The 20,831-nt window shown below is 43.2% G+C and overlaps 1 protein-coding gene across 2 annotated transcripts; it reads right to left on the reverse strand.

The window, feature by feature from the left end:
* Positions 1-4,261: 4,261 nt before the first annotated feature.
* Positions 4,262-20,818, reverse strand: kdr (kinase insert domain receptor (a type III receptor tyrosine kinase)). Of its 2 annotated transcripts, none has more exons than XM_084355791.1 (30): positions 20,491-20,818; positions 19,623-19,716; positions 19,330-19,532; positions 18,910-19,031; positions 17,897-18,062; positions 17,589-17,728; positions 17,121-17,304; positions 15,966-16,080; positions 15,619-15,785; positions 15,355-15,511; positions 14,094-14,214; positions 13,846-13,957; positions 13,424-13,768; positions 13,145-13,291; positions 12,928-13,059; positions 11,130-11,236; positions 10,582-10,720; positions 9,434-9,538; positions 9,238-9,351; positions 8,850-8,938; positions 8,478-8,640; positions 8,290-8,381; positions 8,090-8,212; positions 7,889-8,000; positions 7,690-7,789; positions 7,499-7,604; positions 6,770-6,915; positions 6,602-6,686; positions 5,219-5,304; positions 4,262-5,088 (listed from the first exon to the last, which is right to left on the reverse strand). In XM_084355791.1, the coding sequence occupies exons 1-30, from the start codon at positions 20,555-20,557 to the stop codon at positions 4,872-4,874; spliced, it is 4,056 nt and encodes a 1,351-aa protein (XP_084211917.1). In that variant the 5' UTR covers positions 20,558-20,818; the 3' UTR covers positions 4,262-4,871. The 2 variants fall into 2 exon arrangements, with proteins under 2 accessions (XP_084211917.1, XP_084211916.1); XM_084355790.1 differs by having other exon boundaries at positions 17,897-18,065.
* Positions 20,819-20,831: the final 13 nt, after the last annotated feature.

Consider the following 20,831-nt stretch of genomic DNA (forward strand, 5'->3'; position numbering starts at 1 on the left):
ACTTGGTTAGGTTTAGACAACAACAACAACAACACTTGGTTAGGTTTAGGCAACAACAACACTTGGTTAGGTTTCGACAACAAACACTTGGTTAGGTTTAGGCAACAACAACACTTGGTTAGGTTTAGACAACAACAACACTTGGTTAGGTTTAGGCAACAAAAACACTTGGTGAGGTTTAGACAACAAAAACACTTGGTTAGGTTTAGACAACAAAAACACTTGGTTAGGTTTAGGCAACAACAACACTTGGTTAGGTTAGGGTTAAGGGTTAAAAAAAAAAGTTACTGAGTCTTTAACTACCACTGAGCACATATGCGTCATTCCTTAGATGTGAAATACTGAAATGCATTCAAATAAATTCCTACACCGATTGAATGAATGAACTTTTGTGTGGGTGTGTTTTTTTTACAGGCCATTGTTCATTGAATTCCTCTCCAATTAATGAAAAGATAATTACCCCCTTGAAGCCAATTTAGCTGTCAAACTCACAAATCACAGGTATCAAACAAAAGCTCACCTGAAAGCAGAGCGTGTATGAACCGCTGCATCACAATAACGTCACGCCAGGTTGCATTCAATCGAAAAACAAACATACAAGTTCAATCTTTTTGAAGAAGATGTTCCTTGCACCCAGCAGCGTATCCTGCAGGCGACTGGCAGTTCAGACTGACAATTACATACATCGTTTACAGTCGGTGGCCAGAGGCACCAACAGAACTTCATGTCACCTCCTCCTGCCAGACCTCAGCTCTCCTGCCAGACACAAAATGAAATGCACCAGCAGCCACAGGCCTCGCATGACTACAATAAATCCTCCAATTTATTCTGCCCTAACTACACCAATCTCATTGTTTGTTTATTTTGGTTCAGTTAGTACTTTAATGACCATGTTCTCACGGCAAACACATCATCTCACCTTCTAATGTTTATTCCACTGCTTTTGTCTGAGAAAACTCTGATGCACCATTTCCTCCGGGGCTCCAGATTCTCCTCCCTCCCTGCCTCCGAACCCCCAAATGCCACAGGAGTTGATTTTTCGCTAAATTGTTGTTGTGTATCACAGAAGTCAATCTGAACTGCCAGCGAGAGAGTGACAGGCTTGTATAAGCAGCCTTTAAAAAGCTCAGGGCATATGACAAGAAGATGCGATAAGGCTGCTACGGGCCTGTCTGTCGGCGAAACAAGCATATCTATTGAATCAATATGTTTGTGTGTGTGTGTTGTGTCTGAGTGTTGTGGTGTATTAAAATGCAACTAAGCCCCTGTGTTGATCGGTAGTGGTTGTTTTTCTCTTTTTCTGGCCAGGTTAGGTAGTTATTTGTGAACTGACAGTCCGCTGACAGAACCTGGCAATAGGAAATTACAATTTGTTATCTCTGAGTGACATTAATCCCCAGATGTCTGTCGGTTTGAATCTGACAGTTTAACAAAGCCAGTCTATCAACTCCATACTGAGGTGTGTGCGTGTTCATGAATGTGTCTTAGATTTCAGCTAATCTTTTCTGATGTGATTGGACAGATGAGCGGAAAGAGCAAGGTAGATTTTTGTCTGTGCGTGATGCTACGCTCTGTTACCCCGCATGTGTTTTTTTCTGTTCACATACCACATGTTAAATGGCATCAGGATGTTGGGTTGTAAAAAATTAGGGTGTGCCATCAAGTGACAAGATATCCTGATTGCTGCTCTGCCTCTCTGAGATCTCAGACTGAGGCAGAGTTTGTGAGGGCTGATGTTGGAGCATTACTACCCCTTAGTGGTGGGAGTTATAGCTTCAGATGGACTGGAAGCTAAATGGTCTTTCTGCGTCATCCCTCTATCAGATCATGTGTAGTGCATCTGCACTTACGAGTGGTAGAAACTGCACATTTAAACCACTTATCATTACAGTACTTTTCTTTTTTTTATCCATTACTTAACTATTTTAACATTTATTCAATAGCCTCTAGCTATTTCGATCATTTACATTTAGCAAACTACTTAACTGTAGACTATATTCTTTACTTTTTAGCATTTTCTTTAACTATTTCTATTACTTTTAGCTAGCCTGTCTCAAAAACGTGGCCATCATTTTAGCTAACTTGTTCAACTGTTTATCTATTACTTTTAGCTATTTCATCTATTTATTCACTACTTAACTATTTTAAACATTTATTTCATACTAGCTATTTCAAGCCTTACTTTTAGCAAACTATTTCAACTGTAGGCTACATTTAACTGCATATCCATCACTTGTAGCCATCTTAAAAGTGTATCCACTAGCTCAGACCTACTTAACTATTTCAACCATGTATACATTAGCTGCTCCAGTAAGTTAAATTCTTTACTTTTAGCTAGCTAGGCTATTTCAACTGTGCTTTTAGCTATTTTTAACCTTTTATCCATTAGGCTAGGCTATTTGTAGCAACCATGTCATCTGGTAATCCATTACTTTTGAACATTTATCTAATACTTTAGCTATTTCAATCCTAACTTTTAGTAAACTATTTAAAGACCACTTTTAGCATTTCTCAACTTTATATCCATTTCTTTTAGCCATAGGCTATCTTAAATTTTATTTTAGCTAACTATTTTAAGTATTAAATTATTACTTTTAGCTTGTTTTTTTTTGTTCTAACTGTTTATCAAATAGTTTAAGATATATTTCTAACCTGTGTAGGCCTATCCATTATTTTTAGCTACTGTTAAAGCAACTGTAAAACCTCCTTGCTTGCTACCTTGCACCTATAACGCCGTGTTCAGGGCCTGCAGCTGACTTAATTTGTGGATATTTATGACATTAATAGTGCTGAATAAAATCCACTTCAAAGAGATTCAAGTCAGTGATTTATTTTTTTATTTTCTCATTTCGAATAAAGTGAGCTGATCCATAATCTCACCACGTACTCCCCTGGCACCTGGAATCAAAGACTAGGCTATCTGTCTGTAGCATGCGTGCTCTCCCTCCACTACAGCAGCTGGTAGAAATCATGCTACAGGTGCTTAACTATGTTGGGAGGGTCTGTCTGTCTGTTTGCCTATTTATCTGTCTCTTCTGGCTGCGTTTGGTGAGCTGGCAGCCTGTTTGGCAGGGTATGTACTATTACATGAGACTCTTTTCGGATGCCAAGGTATTTCCTGCCAGTGCAGAGCTCTGCCTTCAGCCTGTCTGTCCATTCCTGAGGAAATTAAACTGAGTTCCTGCAGTAGAAGATGTCGCCCCTTTGTTCCAGACACAAGGCCAGAAACGATGTCTGTTTTCAGCATTAGTCTTATCAGCAATGCTTTCATATTAACCTGGCAGCTTCTCATATAGCAGATATCCACTGATCAATTGTCTGGCATGCTGAATTGAGAGATAACAGGGGAAGAAAAGTGACATGTAATTACACATTTAGTACAGTAGAGGGCACTGTTGCTCAGTTATCACTAAACAAAACCAAAGCTGCACACACCTTTTCTATCTATTTTCTGTGAGTAAATGGTTTCTCAAGCACAGTTCCTCATATCTGCTATTCCTGTTATCTCTTAAGCTGCATCTGTCCCTGTCTTGACTATAGCCACCTTCAGTAGTCCCCCCCGGCCTCTTCCAGTAGGAGGATTTTCTAAATTTAACCTCCCAGTATTACGTGTGGAAGTGTGGAAACAACTCCTGAGAGGTTGTGTGTCGTTTCCTCTACTACTCTATAATTAGCTGTGTTTGTTGTCCTTGATTGCAGACACAATACGCTGTGTTCTCATGCACCATCACCCACCCAGACTGACCAGCTCCTCTAGCTTTCAGGCCGAACATCCTGGCAGAAAAGTAAACCAGGGTTTAAACAATTATCCTAAACAAAAGTCATGAACAATAATTTATAATAACAAGTGGTAGCGTGAGTACGATGCATGATTGCAAGTCCAATGTGGATGCTGTTTTTCTCCTGTCCTCTCAAACCAGCTTTCTTAAATCTACCCCTCTACATGTACCCCTACACTTTGTTTGTTGTCACACTGGCCCACACTGGCCTTGGCAGGGCTATTGTGGGCACTGTGATCTGAGTGCAGCTAAGAAAATACCCAAGGTTGAATGGACATTGTTCCTATAGGATACACACACACCCACACACAAAATGACCAAGGCTGGGAAAGTATTGTTTCCTTTGCGTAAGGCGAAGCGAAAGGAAATGAGACAAAAGAAAGAAACAGACAAACACACATTGATTATCATGTCTGGGATGAACAAATAGTGGCAGATATGGGAGACGTGTCAAGCAAAAGAAAAACAAAACACACAAGATATATCTTAATCTGTGGGTATTTTTATTTTATAAAACTAGTTACATTTATCGCAGGTTAACTAATACACTTTTAATAAAATACTGTAAGTTATATGCGTAAAGGAACTGTACAAATGTGACCCTAGAGTCATTGTTCTGATTGGTCTGTGAGAACTGTCTCCTTGACAGGATTTTTGTTTTGTTTTTGTTTTTTTTGTTGTTGTTTTTTAAAGAAAAGAAAATGAAAGAAAGAAAGAAAACATTTGCTGTTTCAATTGTCTAAAAATTCCAGATGCCATTTCCTGCGATACAGGAAGTGGGTGGATTGTGCCTGAGGAAGTAGGCGTGTCCTCATGTCTCTGCTGCCCAGACCTTTAACTCGCTGTGTAAACATGATAGCATTCCTCCGGCTGTCCAAAGAGAGCTGCGCTTACAAACTTATCATACAATCTTCATTTTTTCCCTGCTGACTTATTAACTTATCTCCTATAAAAATATCTCAGCGCCACAGTCGTGACCCGAGCTGCTCTATTGCAAGTGTTGTGATTGTTCCTTAAGTGTGAAGTCGCAGAGGGTAAACAAATACCGAACAGTGAAAAGACTCAGGGTTAAGTAGTTGGGACTATGTGGGGTCAGACGGGCGGCGTGCTGTAGCGGATCTCCACGTTGAACTTGTCGGGCGTCTTGGGCAGCGGAGGCTTCTTCAGCATGTTGTGCTTCATGATCACCTCCTCGTTAGCGTAGATCGGTGTGTCCGTGTCGTCAGAGTGATACCCTGACTGGTATCCGCTCGTCTGGTTGGATGACTCAGAGGCCAGAGACTCTTTACTCTTACAGCGCAGCAGCTGGCTGCAGAGAGAAAACAGGAAGGGCGCATGTATTCAGAATTTGATATGCAGCTAAAACAAATGAAGAAATGCTGTGTGAGTAATAGTGGGTGTAATGTGATGCAGGTTATATGCTGATGCGTAGTCGTCACCTGAAGTTGGGCGTAGTTGACAGGTGTCGATTTAAACCCTTGACCTCCTCTGGTGAGAAGCCCATGCCACTGTCTGTGTGACCCTCCTGTAGAAACGGCAAAAATGTAAATGAACACTGGTGGTTGTTGCCACAGAGAGAGAAACACAGGGATGCATTCATATTCTTTAGTTTACACTTTAATTTATAAAGTAGGACTTAAGATATTTTCATTATCAGTTGATTTGCTTAGTTCTTAGAAATTAATCGATAAATCAATTAATTGTTTCATCTATAACAGATCTTAACTCAAATACTCTTAGTTTACAATCAAATGAGAAGAAAAGCACCCAATCCTAACATTTGTTCAAATTCTGCTGATTGTAACTTTAAAAAAGTTGTTTCAATTCAGTTGCAAAGACAGACTTATAACTGATTAATTGATTTTCAAAGTATTTGGTGATTCATTTTCAGACAATCAACTGATTGATTGAATGATCGATTAATATACTGATTATTTCCGCTCTATTGCAAAGACTGATTTATTTCACACAATGTGTCATCTAATATTAAGAAAATCATCTTTAGTTCTAATTGCAGCATCATTTCTACTGAGTTACATGATGAACTTCCTCTGAGAAAACATTAAAAATAATCATGGATTTAATATAAAGTCAGAAAGACAGGGAAACACATATGTGTATCAGTTTATGGATGAAGAAACTAGTGAAAAGTACACTGAACTGCCAATTTATTAGGTACACTTGAACGATCTAATGCAATCCGATAAAATGCTTTATCATATTCATTATTTTGATGTTGTGTCAGAGAAGGTTGATTCACCTCTATGGTAATTAACCAAAAGTCCTACTTGAGTAAAAGTAAAGACATTGTGCTAAAATATTAATTTGGTAAGAGTCACCCATTGGAATAGTACATGGGTAAAAGTCTTAAAGTATCTGATATTAAATGTACCAAAAGTGTCAAGAATACAAGTAAAAGTAAGTCATACATATATTTACATGGACGTATAAACTGTAAACCATCATGTCTCATGTGATCTGCAAAGTAACTAGTAACTAAAATTGTCAAATAAATGTAGTAGAGTAAAAGTACAATATTGTCATCCAAAATAAAGTTCAAATACCCCAAAATTAAGTTTATTAAATAATGAATAAATAAATTAATTAATTAAAATACTCATATAAATGTACTTAGTTACATTCCATCGCTGACTTTGTGATGGTGTTTTCCATGGCCCGCATTACATCCAATGTTTTCCTAATATCTCTTAGTATTTTATACAACATTAGATAGAAATGTCAGAAGACAGAAGATTGTAGTGAAGTAGTGAGTAGGTTACATCTGTATTGTGAATGTGTGTGACCTGCAGACTCACACTCACCATAACGCTGCTGTGGGCCACAGGGATGTCCTCAAACGTCTTCACACTGAGGGGCCGACTGCACCTCTCGCTCTGCTGGGACGGTCTGCACAGAGGAGACAAGCCATTGAACCAGATTCTCCATTAACTTTTAGAGGTGACAGTGGAGAGGGAGATAATGATGCTGACCTGAGGGACGGCGGGTTGTCATAGTGGAGCTGAGCTTCCAGGACTTCCCCACTTTGGGGCTTGCTGTAGGGGCTCCTGGGGTCGGGGGTCAGTGGAGATCCTTCGGTGTCGCCGCCCGCTGTCAGAGGGATGTAGTCCTTCCCATCCTGGAGAACAAGACATAATCTAAGCTCAAATACACGCTGGAGCAATTCATTCAGACATAAGTAGAAGACATAATAAGAAGAAATGCATTCAAAATATGATATAAGTAGAAGCACAAAGGTAGGAGGAATGTCGTGGGGCAGAAATATAAAGCAGCAGAAAATGAGAGAAACTCAAGTAAAGGACCTTAAAATTGGGCTTCAGTTCAACACTCGGGTGAATGTACCTGCCTTTTGCTGCGCTCAGCTTTTCTAATCCAACCCGTTTGCGTCAGCCCATTTTTTTCTGCTGGTAATGACTTTCTAAAGTTCCTGGCATGACTTGGCAGTGCTCAGTGAATGGGTGTGAACTTGTTGCAGCTGTGTGTTATTCGGGTTTTACACATTAAACACTGACAGCCATGACAGCAGCATATTGAGGGGCTGAAACTGAGGCACATCTCCAAGGTACTAGTTACCGTGTGATTGATTTCTCCACGTCTGTTTGACTTTAAATGTTTTCTGCTGTTGAGACTCTACTGTAGCTGTCCTAAAAAATCCAAAAGTCTGAAGTTATTTATGGACGCAGTATCAGATTCAAACACACCTGCTGAGCGCTGGCCTGCAGCAGGTTGCCCAGATGTTCGACCAGCTCTGTGAATGTTGGCCTGTCTGTGGGACGATCCAGCCAGCAGTCCAGCATGGTCTGGTATCTATGAACACGAGGAAATTCGATCATGTTGGAGTGAGTAACATCTCTGGGATAAGTTAGACCACATAAATCAACTTTCCCCTCACATCTCAGTGGTGGCGTATTCTGGAGGTCTCATCCTGGTGCCCTCCTTCAGCCTCCTGCAGAAAGACTCGTCGATGCAAACACCAGGATAGGGAGAAGCCCCTGTAGGAGATATAAAATCAGTGATTTTGAAGGTATACAGTGGCCATTGTGTGTAAAATGTTACGTCTACTGATGTCTCCTGCCGATAACAAGGCTTACCTAGAGAAAAGATCTCCCAGAGAAGGACCCCAAAGGACCAAACGTCACTTTGCGTGGTGTACACCCGGTCGAAGATGGTCTCAGGGGCCATCCACTTCAGAGGGAGACGCGCCTGTAGCAGGATCAAGATGGAGGTTTAATTGCTTCACAGACCTCTCAAGCGTGAGATTGATCGTTTTTTTGTCATTTTGCGGGACTCACATCTCCCTTGCGGACATAGTCGGGGTCTTTGTAGACATCTCTAGCAAGGCCAAAGTCGCAGATCTTCACCACGTTGTTCTCTGAGAGCAGGATGTTTCTGGCTGCTAGATCTCTGTGGATACACTACAGAGCAACAACAACAATTCACAATCACACGTAAAGTGTGATGTCAGATTAAATAATAAGAATTATAGTTTTACCTTGCGGGAGGACAGAAACTCCATGCCTTTGGCCACCTGGAAGCTGTAGCAGATCAGGTCCTCCATGGTCAGATGGTCCTCGTCGGAGCTCTCTGCAGCACAGGAAGCATTTTAAGATCATAAATGTGAACAACATTACAAGCATCCAGAATCAGTGATCGTGTGTCATTGTGAGTCTTCTTCACCACCTTCCCGAGAGTCCATGCTGCTGCCTGAAGCCATGTCTCCAGCTCTGGAGCAGACAGCCGTTCCTGTGCAGATGTCCAGCTGGGCAATCTTCCCCAGACCCAGATCCCCTTCGGACATGTCCTCCTCTGCAGACGTCCACCTCTGGCTGTCCACACGCTTTCTCTGTCGAGCAAAACACAAACATCAGCGTAAAACATAACGAGGAAAAAAGTCATCATCCAGACATTTTTGTTTCATGTCAAATCGAATGATGTAACCGAGGTGCGTCGCTGTGTAATTGTCTGTGGTCAGTGATGTGACTGTGTGCTGCGCTCTGGGCCAGATGTTACCACATCAGAGGGTCGGCTGCATGAGGGTTACACATCATTTACCTTGTAGGGGCTGTACTCTGCGCGCTTGCTCTTCAGGTAGCTGGAGAGGTTTCCATGTTTACAGTACTCCACAATCACCATCAGTGGGCCTGCAGAGCGAAGAGCGTCAGGATCAAAGTAAGAAGGATCAAAGTACTCATAACTTCACGTTACAGGACCACGGAGGACATCTAGAGGCTGATTTAATGAGAGGTGTGAGGCATATTAGAGGGAAAGGAAAATAAATAGCAGTCACCTCAAATAAACAGAGATAAGTTAGTGTTTGCAGGCGAGGTGTAATTAGGTCAGGGACGCTCGTTAAGTTCCATCACTAGCTCTCATAAAGAGGAAAATTACTCAGGACACAAAAGGGGACAAAGTAAACAGGCTCGTCTCGATGATAACTCACCTCCGGGCTTCGTGCAGGCTCCCAGCAGGTTGACGACGTTGAGATGATGTCCGATATGGATGAGGATTTTCAGCTCTGACATCAGGGCGCGGTACTCGCTGGATGTGGCTCCCTCTGTAACACAGAGACGCATTCAACTGTGTGCTGTGCATGTGCGTGTATGGAGAGAAAGGGAGGACAAAAAACAAATACCAACCCTTCAGCATCTTGACTGCAACAGTGGTGCACGTGGTAACCTTCTCGATGCCAAAGGCGGCTGCTTCCACCACCTGACCGAACGCTCCTCGTCCCAGTGGGTCGCCTTTAATGCAAAACAGTTGTCATGAGGACGCAACGTGCAAATACTACGATATTTTTTAATTACCACCACCTGTCATAGGAGGTGTTTATTTAAGTTTATGTTGAACTGGAATTTATGAAAGTCTTTTAACTGCATCAAAGTCGATCATTTTTAGCCTTGCTAGCAGCATGGCTCTAACGATGATAATGTGAGTCTGGCAACCTAGGTGGTTGCCAGACTCACATTATCATCGCTAGAGCTGAAATATCTTCCAACAACAGTTGGACGGACTGCCATGAAATTTTGCACAGACATTCATGTTTCGTATGAATCCTACTGACTGATCTCCTTCCATGATGTTGATATTTTTGGTTTTGAGTGAAATTTTTCAACAGCTACGAGACTGATTGCCATGAAATTTGGTATACACCGGCAATGGCCAAGCAGGGAAAACTACCAATTCCATCGCTGCCACTGACGGCTTAGTCTACCAAACACGGCAAGAGGAAAGCAACTGCTCGAAGGAAAGTGAGGAGTTGTGCAAGTGCGGTGATGTCGAGAGGAGGGAGGGAATCGCTAACCGCATAACGGACAGGAAGTTGCTTACGAAACAATGACAACACTTGCAGCAGTTTTAATGTCCTTCCCACTCTTTACTGATTTCGTAACTTCACTCTCAACCCTAACCCTTATGAGGTCAATGTTAGCATGCTGACACTAAATATCAGCATGTTAGCGTCATCATTGTGACCAAGTAAGCATGCGAACATCGCTGTTTGACTCTTTTCTTACAAGACACGGACGGACGTAGTAGCCGTGTCTCCTTTTTAGGTTGTTTGTCCAAGTGTCCAAGCTGGACGACAGATCGACAATGAGGTCAGAGCAATGCTTCTGGCTAAGGCTAAAAATAATTTAACTGTTAACTCTCTTTCAACATCATGGGATATGATACTTTACTTTTCTAGGGAAGCTGTCTATGTTTGTCCTCTCTCTGCAAGAAAAAAAACTCTATGCCACTTTTCTGCCTACAGTTTTCTCTGAGTTGACTCGGAGCTGTGTCTCACCTAGCTTCAGCCTGTCCCGAGGGAACTCCCATTTGTTGGCGTCATACGTGAGCCGTTCACACTGCTCATCCATGGGCATGTCCTCCGAGTCCAGGATCATGGACAGGTAGCCCGCCGTCTTCAGATCCCCATTATTCGGCTGAAACGGTGAGAGAGAGAGAGGAATGTGTGTGAATTGAAGGGACATTATTTGTTTTAGTTCTTCCCTTTCACTTCAATTAAACTGTACAGCACGTTTCCAGTGACTCTGGTGCCCCTCCAGTGAAAGGGGCCCAAATCTGTGCCGCGGGTCTACGTGACTTATGGGAGCAGAGAGTGGCCTTGTTGTTCCTGGACACAAAGGACAGCAGCCACCAAGAGCCAGACCAGTCGCTTCTAATCAGTCACTCACTCCCACAGTGTGTGTGCCTGTGCATGTGTGTGTGTGTGTGTGTGTGCTATAGCTGTAAACCTGTTTTTTTAATTCATTATCAGCTCCCATGTGTGTAACTGGAGGGAAAATCCGAGGAAGGAAAAGTATGGCAAAGAGAGGATGAGGAAGTTCTTACTCTCTTTCTTCCACGGATGACGAAAACGATTAGTAACCAGAAAAACATGGCGATGACCACTGACCCAATGGGAACAATCAGCTCCACATTAGTCTTTTCCTCTGCACCTAGAATTAAAAAAAACAACAGTATGAATTGCAGCAGTGTTCACAAACAGAAAATGGATCATAGTAACTGATCTGACAAATTGGGGACCCGTTCTTCGGAGGAAAAACGTGGGACATCCTCGGTGGATTGTCGATTATAATTCCGGCGGTGTGGTTTGGCAGCGCTGCATGAAGTTCAGACAGGTTTTGTCATTGTCTTTGGCATGTCACACGTGAATGTGTGTGCGTCTGTGTTTGGGTTGGAGGAAGGAGACTGTTGGAATCTGGACTGTAAACAAACTGATATTTTATCTAGTCATAACAAATGGTCAGGACTCAGCACCAACAACTACAGCCAAAGACAACTTGGAAAAGGCCTATCAGAGCCAAAGTGTGTAACTACAAGCTGTAATGGACCGTCTCTCTCCGGTAGGATTCAGCTGAGCGAAATTATTGGGGGAAAAGAGGAGGTCAGAAATGGGTTGTGTAGTTTTTCTTTCGCTGAAGGGAGGGTGGAGAGCAAGGAGGTATTTAAACGTTTAAGATTCAACCACCCGCCCCTCCCTGATAACTTTCGAAAAAGTCCCTTAGTTTTAAATCGCTTTCTCTCCCTGTAACTCCCTCACATGGAGAGAGGAGGGTAGAAGACGGGTCTATCCTCTACCCTCCCTCGTTAGCGGGCCTGGCGCCTCAGCCGGGAGCTACTGTAACTGGGTCCGCATTCTGCTGGCGAGGACCAGGTCACGTAGGCCCTGGTTCTAGTCAGCGCATTTGTTTGTTTGTCGCTGTGTCTCTGTGATCAGGACAGAAAAGAGTGGACAGGAGAGCAGAGGCTGGAGCTGGGGCAGGGCTGGCCTCTCCCTTTGTCCTGCAGTCTCCTCATTGTTTTGGATTTAGAAACTCCCAGGAGGATGTGTGCAAACCGGGCCAACTTCCTGTCATGCGGAAGCAAAGTTATTCTTACTCTACATGTTTGATATCAGAAATGTCGCATGTGTGATGTGAACTGGTGAAAAGTTGAGGCCAGATGTAAATACAGGGTCTTTGTGAGTATTGTGGGTAATGCCAAGAGGCTAAGCTCTCATGCGTGAACTATGAACAATATAATCTTGACTCCCATCAATGGTGTATTACTCAACAGGCCCAGGGTGCCCCGGTGCCAGAGCCTCTATTTGAAATGATTGTTAGCATTTATTTTTTAGAAAAGGAAATCAACACTTAACTACTAAAAGAGACGCAAAACTACGGTAAAGAGATTTTTTTTTAAAAGCAGCCACGAAGAGAAACAACACGACTACAAGGAGACTCAAGACGACGAAAGGAAGTACACAAAACTACAAAGAGACCCAGAACATGTACTAACAGCAGCAAAGCAACCACAAAGGACACAAAACACAACACGACCCAGAACGACTACAAAGAGAAGCAAACTGTCTACAAGGAAACAGAATTAAAAGGATAAAAGATACTCCAGACGACCACGAGGACAAACAAAACAACCAAAAAGAAACACAAACAATGACGAATACACTCAAAATGACCACAAAGGAGACACGGACGACTACAAAGAGAAACAAAATAAGCCTGGGGGCCTCAGTCCGAAGGGGCAGGGGCCTTTCACTTGCCTGTGCTCAGGGACTCCATTGTCTGATAATCCATCTATGCTATCAGCAAATAAGAAAAACAACACCTGTACCAGGTTAACAACTGACCTTCAGTGGTCAGAAAGGCCTGTGCGGTGTCACAGCCCCGGGTGTTACAAGCTCTGCAGGTGTACTGACCGCTGTCCTCCTTCTTCACACGCTGGATTGTCAGAGTGTGGTTGTTCTGGCTCAGGATCACACCTATAAGAAATCCATACTGTCTTCTTAACAGCTGTGGCAACTTATGAAGTGAGTCAGCATTCATTGACGTCAGTGTGCGTCTCACCTGAGCCCTCCACCACAGTGTGGTTGTCTTTGGTCCACTGTACCGTCGGGTTAGGCATCCCGACTGCGTCACAGCTGAGACTGATCGTTGCGCTCACATTGGCTTTTTGATCTGTTAGATTATTAAGTATCCTTGCAGCCTCGTGACCTAAAATCAGAATCAAACAATACTAATTTAAAAAAACAGTTCTATCTATCTTACAACATCTGGAAAAGTCAGTTTTAGTTTTGAAGCACAAGGAAATGATCATTTATCAGTTTTATTCTACATTTTTCTCACTTTTGAGCGAAAGGCGGTGTAGCAGGCAGGTTTTCTCCTTAGTGTTGATGTTTTCGACCTGACAGGCGTACAGACCCTCATCCTGGCGGGAGGCATTGGGCAGCAGCAGCTCCACGGTCACGTTGCTGCCCTGCAGGCTGGACTGCACACCGTGCTTCAGGGGCCTCCGCTGCCTCGTCAGGGAGCGACAGGGCTGCACCGGCGCGATCTGCTCCGACGCGGAGACGTTGGTCACGCGGAACCAGGCGAGGTTGCCGTAGATCAGCTTGTCCGCCTTACACTGCAGAACCACATGGTCCTCCTCTAAGGGCTCATTGGATGGAGACACACTCACCTCAAGTCCACCTAAAGATAGAAAAGCGATAATGACAACAGCTCACATGTTATCATGGTTACAGAGCGAGACAGAAATGAAGACTTACGTGTCACGCGGAAGAAGATGACGCGTGAATCCTCTCCGACTTTGTTGGCAGCCGAGCATCTGTAGAGGGCGTGGACCTCAGCTTTCTGGATCTTCAGAGAGCTCATGATTTTCTAGGTAAATGTGTTTGCTTCGTTAATAACTGCACATTAAATATAAACAGAATGCAACATCCACTGTTTGGCTGATAGGATTCTTATGGCGGCGGACAGAAAGGGGAATGACGTGCAATTAAGAGGAATTATTCACCGTTTGTCCATGATCCGTGGAAATCATCATTTGCTCTACAGGGTGGTGACCAGTGCCATTGCTGATATCTCTCCAACCTGTACACTCCACTAGCTGCGCTTCAGACTTTGTCAGCCCTGACCTGATGGGCAAAAAAAAAAAAAAAAAATGGAAATATGATATCTTTTAAAAGGAGATGTATTATGCTTCTTGACATCACCATGTCACACATATGCATAATTTATGCCTATATTCAGGGTAGAAGTGAAGCAAACTGGAAGCTGAGAACATGACAACCAGAAACTGTCTCAGGCGTCCATGAGCTGACCAATCAGAGGAGACTGGGTATTCAGGAGGGGGGGGGGGAGGGGGGGGACCTTAAAGAGACAGAGGGAGAATACAGAGCTGCAGCACTGGACAGATGAGAAAACTGAGCACTAAAGCATGTAAACCTATTCTAGTAGTAACCCAAAATACAATGATGAACCTGATAATATGTCTCCTTTAAAACTTTCCTCACAGAAACGCTTGAGAAACCATTTGTCCATGTAACTACGATCATGTATCTGTTTTTTATGCTTTTTTCTTTTCTGCTTTCGCTGCGTTAGGCAATTTTTCTTTCTTTAAAACTGTCAATCCAAATAAAGAAACGCAGGAAATGTTTGAGTATTTTCTTGAATAGGACTGTAAAAGTGTGTGTGTGTGTGATAAAGGGCGAAACAAAGTACACAAGAAGAGGCCCAGCTTCAGCAGGAAGAAGCTCTTTTTTGGACAGAGAGCAGGACAGGAACAACAGGAAACATAGTGCAGAACTGAGGAAGAGCTCAGACGTGTAGGCCGGAGATAAGGAACCTGCTGATGGTCAAAGCAGCCACTCACACACGCCTCCTCCTCTCTATCAACGCTCGTCAAATCACTGCATACCCGAGGCAGGCCGCTGTGTCGCACACAGCGGCGAGAGCTACGCGGCTTGAAATAGAAATCTCTGATTGCGTAACATCAGTAAACACATTCTGAGTCTGAATAATTGACGTCCGTCTAAAAATGGACATTGTGAAGAGCGTGAATCACATCCGCCGATCTGCATCGGGTCAGAGGGCGCTCTCATTGTCTCTTCTCTTGTTTTTGTCAACATCACGAAAGCAGCTATTCCCCCTCCTAAAACAACAACCTGTTGACAATGAGTGACTGAGAAACAACTGAACACTGTGTGAATACACAAAAGGAAGTCCTCTTTCTCTCTCTCTCTATCTCGCTCTGTCTTTGTCGAGAGGTCACTTACCGGAAGGCCTCTGGACAGTCCTTTCTGGGCATCCACTGCCACTCGATTTGTGCAGGTGTGGGAATCCCGCGAGCCGTGCACCTCAGGGTGGGGCTGCTGCCGTACAGGTACACATCCGTATCCACCGCTACCTCCTTCTCAATTATATGAGGAGGCACTGTAGAGGAAGACATCTACAGTTATCAACACAGTCTCTTGAACGACAGCATCAGGCAGCTCAAGGAGAGATAATAAAAAAAAGAGAAAGGAACAGAGAGTACGTGCCATTGACAAGCAGCTGGAAAGAGCGTCTTTGTTCCTCTTTGGTCATCTTATTGGTCAGGACCACGGTGTAATTCCCGGCGTCCATTTCTGTGACTCCGTGGATGATGAGAACGTCACTTCTCTGTTTTATTCTGTAGTCATCTTTCAGTGGTTGGCCATTTTTTAACCTGGGCAGACGGACGAGAGCATAACGTGTCTGGAGCAACATGAATGAAGGCCACACAAACTGTGATTTTTAACATGTTGCCAAGGCTATTTACTGTGGTATGCATTTAGCTGGGTAACTGTACAACAAACTGCTACTAGTGCTTTTTATCATACGACTTATTCTTCTCCTGTGAACGTACCATTTAAGGCTGGGGTTGGGGTATGCCGAATACTTGACGGGGAGAGATGCTTGACTTCCCACATTTACCTCCCAAACCTTCGTCCACGGCTCTTTCATGTCAATGAAAGGCTTCTCTGGAAACACAAACAAAATCCCAACATGTTGTTACAAATTATCATCAACGAGATTCAAAACTTTATTGTACGGAAGACTATTAGGGCCAAGGGTGAGGGAGAAAATGAGAGGAGGATTTTTTTTGTTTTTTTTTTTCATTATGAACGTTATGACTGTTTCTGCTAGGAAACTAGCTACCAGGTCGTTGGCCGCCATTGTTTCACTGCTCTGGAAATGCAAGGACACATCATCTCTCTATCTATTATCATATGAGACTTTAAAAAATGTTAAATGTTTCATGGGTAAAATAGGGAATAAATAAATGATTGAACTTTGCCAAGAAAAAAGTAAAATACATGTGAGTGGTCATTGGTAAAGGAAACATAAAAAGCCTTTTGTTTTTTTGTAAGCGACTGATTGGAGGTTAAAGGTGATATTTGTAAGAAAAGTAGATTTTTGAGTCTCATTCCTAACTAAAACTGAAGCATTGGGATTGTGGGTCGGGCCGGCTGCCATGCCATTTTTGACGAGTTGGGAAACCCAAAGTGTCTGTATTTCACCGGCTGGGAATGAGACTAAAAGTCACATTTTCTTACAAATAGGACATTTAAAGGAAAAGTATGCTTTTTTTTGTTTTTCAATCTGTTATTTTTTTGACATGTCTGACAACGTTAGACCTTTGTCAGCTTCAGGGCTCCATAAGGCACATAGGAACTATTTTAAAAAGGAGGTCTCTGCATTTAAATTAATGTAAAACTTGTTGTGGTCGAACTTTATATGAGATTCTCAACGATATCACAGCGAGTCCAAATACAATACATGTCAGGCTGAATTATGTGGAAAGACGTAAAAATGATGCACAAGGCAATCTTTCAATTCGATCTAATGGGGCAACCGTTAAGATGCAGAAAGGATAAAACATACTGGCAGGACCTCTTTTGGTTAACAGCTCCACCAAAAAACACACCACGACACCCGCGCTCTCTTTAAGAGATAAAAACACACGTCCTACGACCTCTAAGTTTGCATGTCTACGACATCACGCATTCAGTACACCTACCAAACACTGTAAGAGAGGCTGTGGCGCTTTTCTCCATCAGCCCACTGGATGCGGTGCAGGTGTACTCTCCAGTGTGATCGACTGTCACGTTCTCCACCGTGAGCTTGTTGGACAGCTCCAGGGAGTTCCACAGCTTCCTCTTGTGGGGTGTCGCGTGGGTCAGCCTCGAGCCATTCACAGAGGTCTGACATAATCAGAAACAGACAACTTAGAAACATGTTGGCCCGAACCGCCAAGAAGACAGAACATCACAAGCACATCACCTATGCACTTTGACTTGGTGTAGAGATAACCTGAAGGATTCCTGAAAGCAGGAAATAAGGAAGATGTGTAATGACAACAGGAAGTGAGATACTCCACTTCTGATATATCTGTCTGTGTGTAGAAAAAGGCTGATTGAAGCTGATTTAAAGTAGACAAGCTCTTTAAACATCACAGAGAGAGAGCAGGAAAGCGTTAGGCACTGACCAGCGCCTGACCAGAGTGCGTCCAGTTGAATTCGATGCCCACATTGAGCTCAGTCTCGGCAGTGCAGCTGAGCTCCAGCTTTTCCCCCACAGACAGCCAGACTTTCTCCGGGGTCAGGGTGAGCTCATGGATTTTGTATCCTGCGGAAAAGGGAGGGCAGACACGGGAGTCAGTCAACGGCCTATTGTTCTCCTGGGGCTACAGACTCTCCCTCACGAGTCCCCTTCTCACTTCAGTTCGATAAAAAACACACTTTTTGACTAATACAGTTGATCATCTTTTAGCATGAATCTTTTTTTCTGTCTTACCAACAACAGCAACGATGTAGAGGGGCGACTTGAACGTCTCATTTCCAATACGAGTCTGGCAGGACACGACACCGGCGTAGCTGATCAGATAACTGGGAACAGTGAAACCCGTCCTGGCGTCCCACAGAGAGTCCTTCCCATCAGGATGAAGTTCCTTATTTGGATACTTCTGACACACACAGACATTTATTTTGAACACGGCATTTTTAAAGCACATTTTACACATGAGCCCTTCTCTGACTGTGTAGATAAGAAATAAGATAAGAAATAAGATTGCATTACTTTTTAAAACACCACATTACGTAGAACAGCTCTGTTAACTGATAGTAGAGTAACTGATTTAAAGGGGCTGTCTACTGGTTTTACAAATTACACTGTGATGTTTGCATGGGAAATCTGTTTCAGTTTGTCTACGTTTATTGTATCTGTGTCTATAAAACCAACGGTTTCTAAATAAATAATCAAGTTTACACTTCAAGTTGAAAACAGCTGCATACTGTCTTCCCAAAGTCTGAAAAACAACCCTAATGATGTCATTCGGGTTATTGTGGCTATTAAGGATCAGATGAAATGATGCCACTGGCTGCATTTCGGCAAAATCTCTTTTACTTTAATTTTGATTATTCAAATTTTATATCTGACTCTGTGTGTGTGCATCCCCCATCTTTATGAAAATTAAATACTGCATAGCAAACCTTGAATTTAGATGTGATTATTTATTTTATATTAAAGGGTGCAATATGTAAGAAAAAAATATCAACCATAAAATAAATCATCAACAGAATGTGACGGGTGTCTGGGTCCAGAGCTCCTGTGCTAGACCACCAACGCTCCCCTGGTGCTCCGAGCGCTCAGTCCGTACTGCTAGCTGCGAAGCTAACTGAGCTAACTAGCTAACGGTAGCTACAGTATTGTGACTTCATCCTACAGAAGTTCCCTCAAGCTTGCACAACACTTTCATTTTGATTTCACCAAGAATCGGCGTGACGAGGACAGAAACAACCGTTCCTTACAGTGTGGAGCGTCACGTTGAGGTTCTCCACTGAGCCTCGGCACGGTATCACCACCCGCTCGCCTTCACGGATGAACACCACCTCGTATTCTTTATCGGACGGCACGAATGGCATTTTGTAGTCTGAAATCAAATCAAAGGCACAGACATCAGATATGTGTTTAAAGAAGGTGAAATCAACGCAACACAGTGACAGGGCCGGAGCAAAGAGGTGACCAGGGCGGCCTCCCTGAATTATGATTGGTACAATTGTTTTGTACAGTAATGGTCCTTTAGTGGCGCCTACAACATGAAGTATACTGTACTTTAACCATAATTCACATTAAATGACTGTCCAACGTCTATTTGCTGAAGCACATCTGCAAAACGTTCTTCTGTATGACACACCATCACAGCCAAATAGGTCTAAAATGAGTTGTACCGTGGACAAACACGTAAGCTGCTGCCGAAGTCTTGCCATCTTCGACTTTCAGGTCTCTGTAGGAGCACTGGTACTGTCCAGTCTCATTGACAGTCGCGTTGGAGATCCGCAGCGTTGTGCAGAAGAGTCCTGATCCGCTGCAGTCACTAGTGGAGAAGCGAGTGCTCGTAGGAGGAGTCGTCCACCTCAAGTACTGCCGACCTCTGCCGGATCAAGAGATAGAGAGTGTTTCAACACTGTGCATGTGTGGGTCAGTGGATGGACTGAATCCAGTGAGGTATTCTCATACATACCTGCATGTCAGCTCCAGGTTGTCAGATTTGTTCATCCTGTGGACGCCATAGATGTTCAGGGTGGGTGGATCAGGCATAAAGCGCAGTTCAATGGCTGCAGGAAACAACAAACAAGTCAATCACAGCAAACACAATCAGCGCTGATGATATCAGCCGGCACGGCCCGAGCAAATAATAGCTGCGTAAATGGGTCAGATGTTGTGGTTGTTTTAATCAGGTCAAATTCACAGGTTAGAAACTGAAAGTACAATACAGGAAAAAAATATTTAAAAAAACAGCTTTGTAACTGGCTGTCTGGCAACTTGGGGCCCTTTTTTTTCACTGCTGCAGAAAATGGCGGAGCTGTGTCAAAACAGGAAGCAGGGGAAGATGGGCCTGGTCAGGCTGAATAGCCCAGCACAGTGTGGCCTAGGTGGGGTTCCTGTTTCTGAGGATACACGCTGCCCTCCACCTCCCCGTGAGGCCCTAAAGCACATAATGTATTGTATGGAAAAAACACATTAGGCTCACCCAGTAGGAAATATACACATCTGACCCCTGGCTGTACAAAATCACATAAACTTGGATTATGAGCGGTTGAAACTTATTCTTCTTTATCAAATGGGCGCAGATTTCCCTTCTTTGTTCAACATTTATTATCTGAACTGAAAAGAAGTTGACTGACGCACACTATTATGCTTTTTCCATACTCACCACAAAAGTAATGAGCAAACTTTTATCATAAAGTCATAAAATATTCAACTGAGAAATAAAAAGAATCTGATAAAAAAAATGATGACTGTCAAACTTATTACAAAAGTCCTTTAATGTGTTATAAGTCAATAGTTAAGATAGAAGACTTAATGAGTTTTTTAATTAATTTTCTTACCAGCAACACAAGTGATTCCCAGAATAATCCCAAACAGTAAAAAGACGGAGACTGCCGGAGCCATCATCCGACAGAAGACATGGACACGCTCCTCATGAACACCCAATAAAAATAAAAGAAAAAGAAAATAAACTTCAGCGCTTCTGTGATAACAATCCCACACGCTGAGTCCTAGTCATATAACTTCCGATGCTTTATATTCCACTCCCGGGAACAGTTTGAGAAAGTCATGAGCACAGGCAGCAGCAGCGGCGGCGGCGGCGGCAGCAGTGCGGTGATCAGCTGAGGGTAAAGTGCGGCTGTGTGTCCCCATGGAGCTGAGGCTGAGGCTGAGGATGGAG

Source organism: Pagrus pagrus, assembly GCF_965226575.1.
Source record: "Pagrus pagrus genome assembly, chromosome: 6".
Lineage (NCBI taxonomy): Eukaryota > Metazoa > Chordata > Actinopteri > Spariformes > Sparidae > Pagrus > Pagrus pagrus.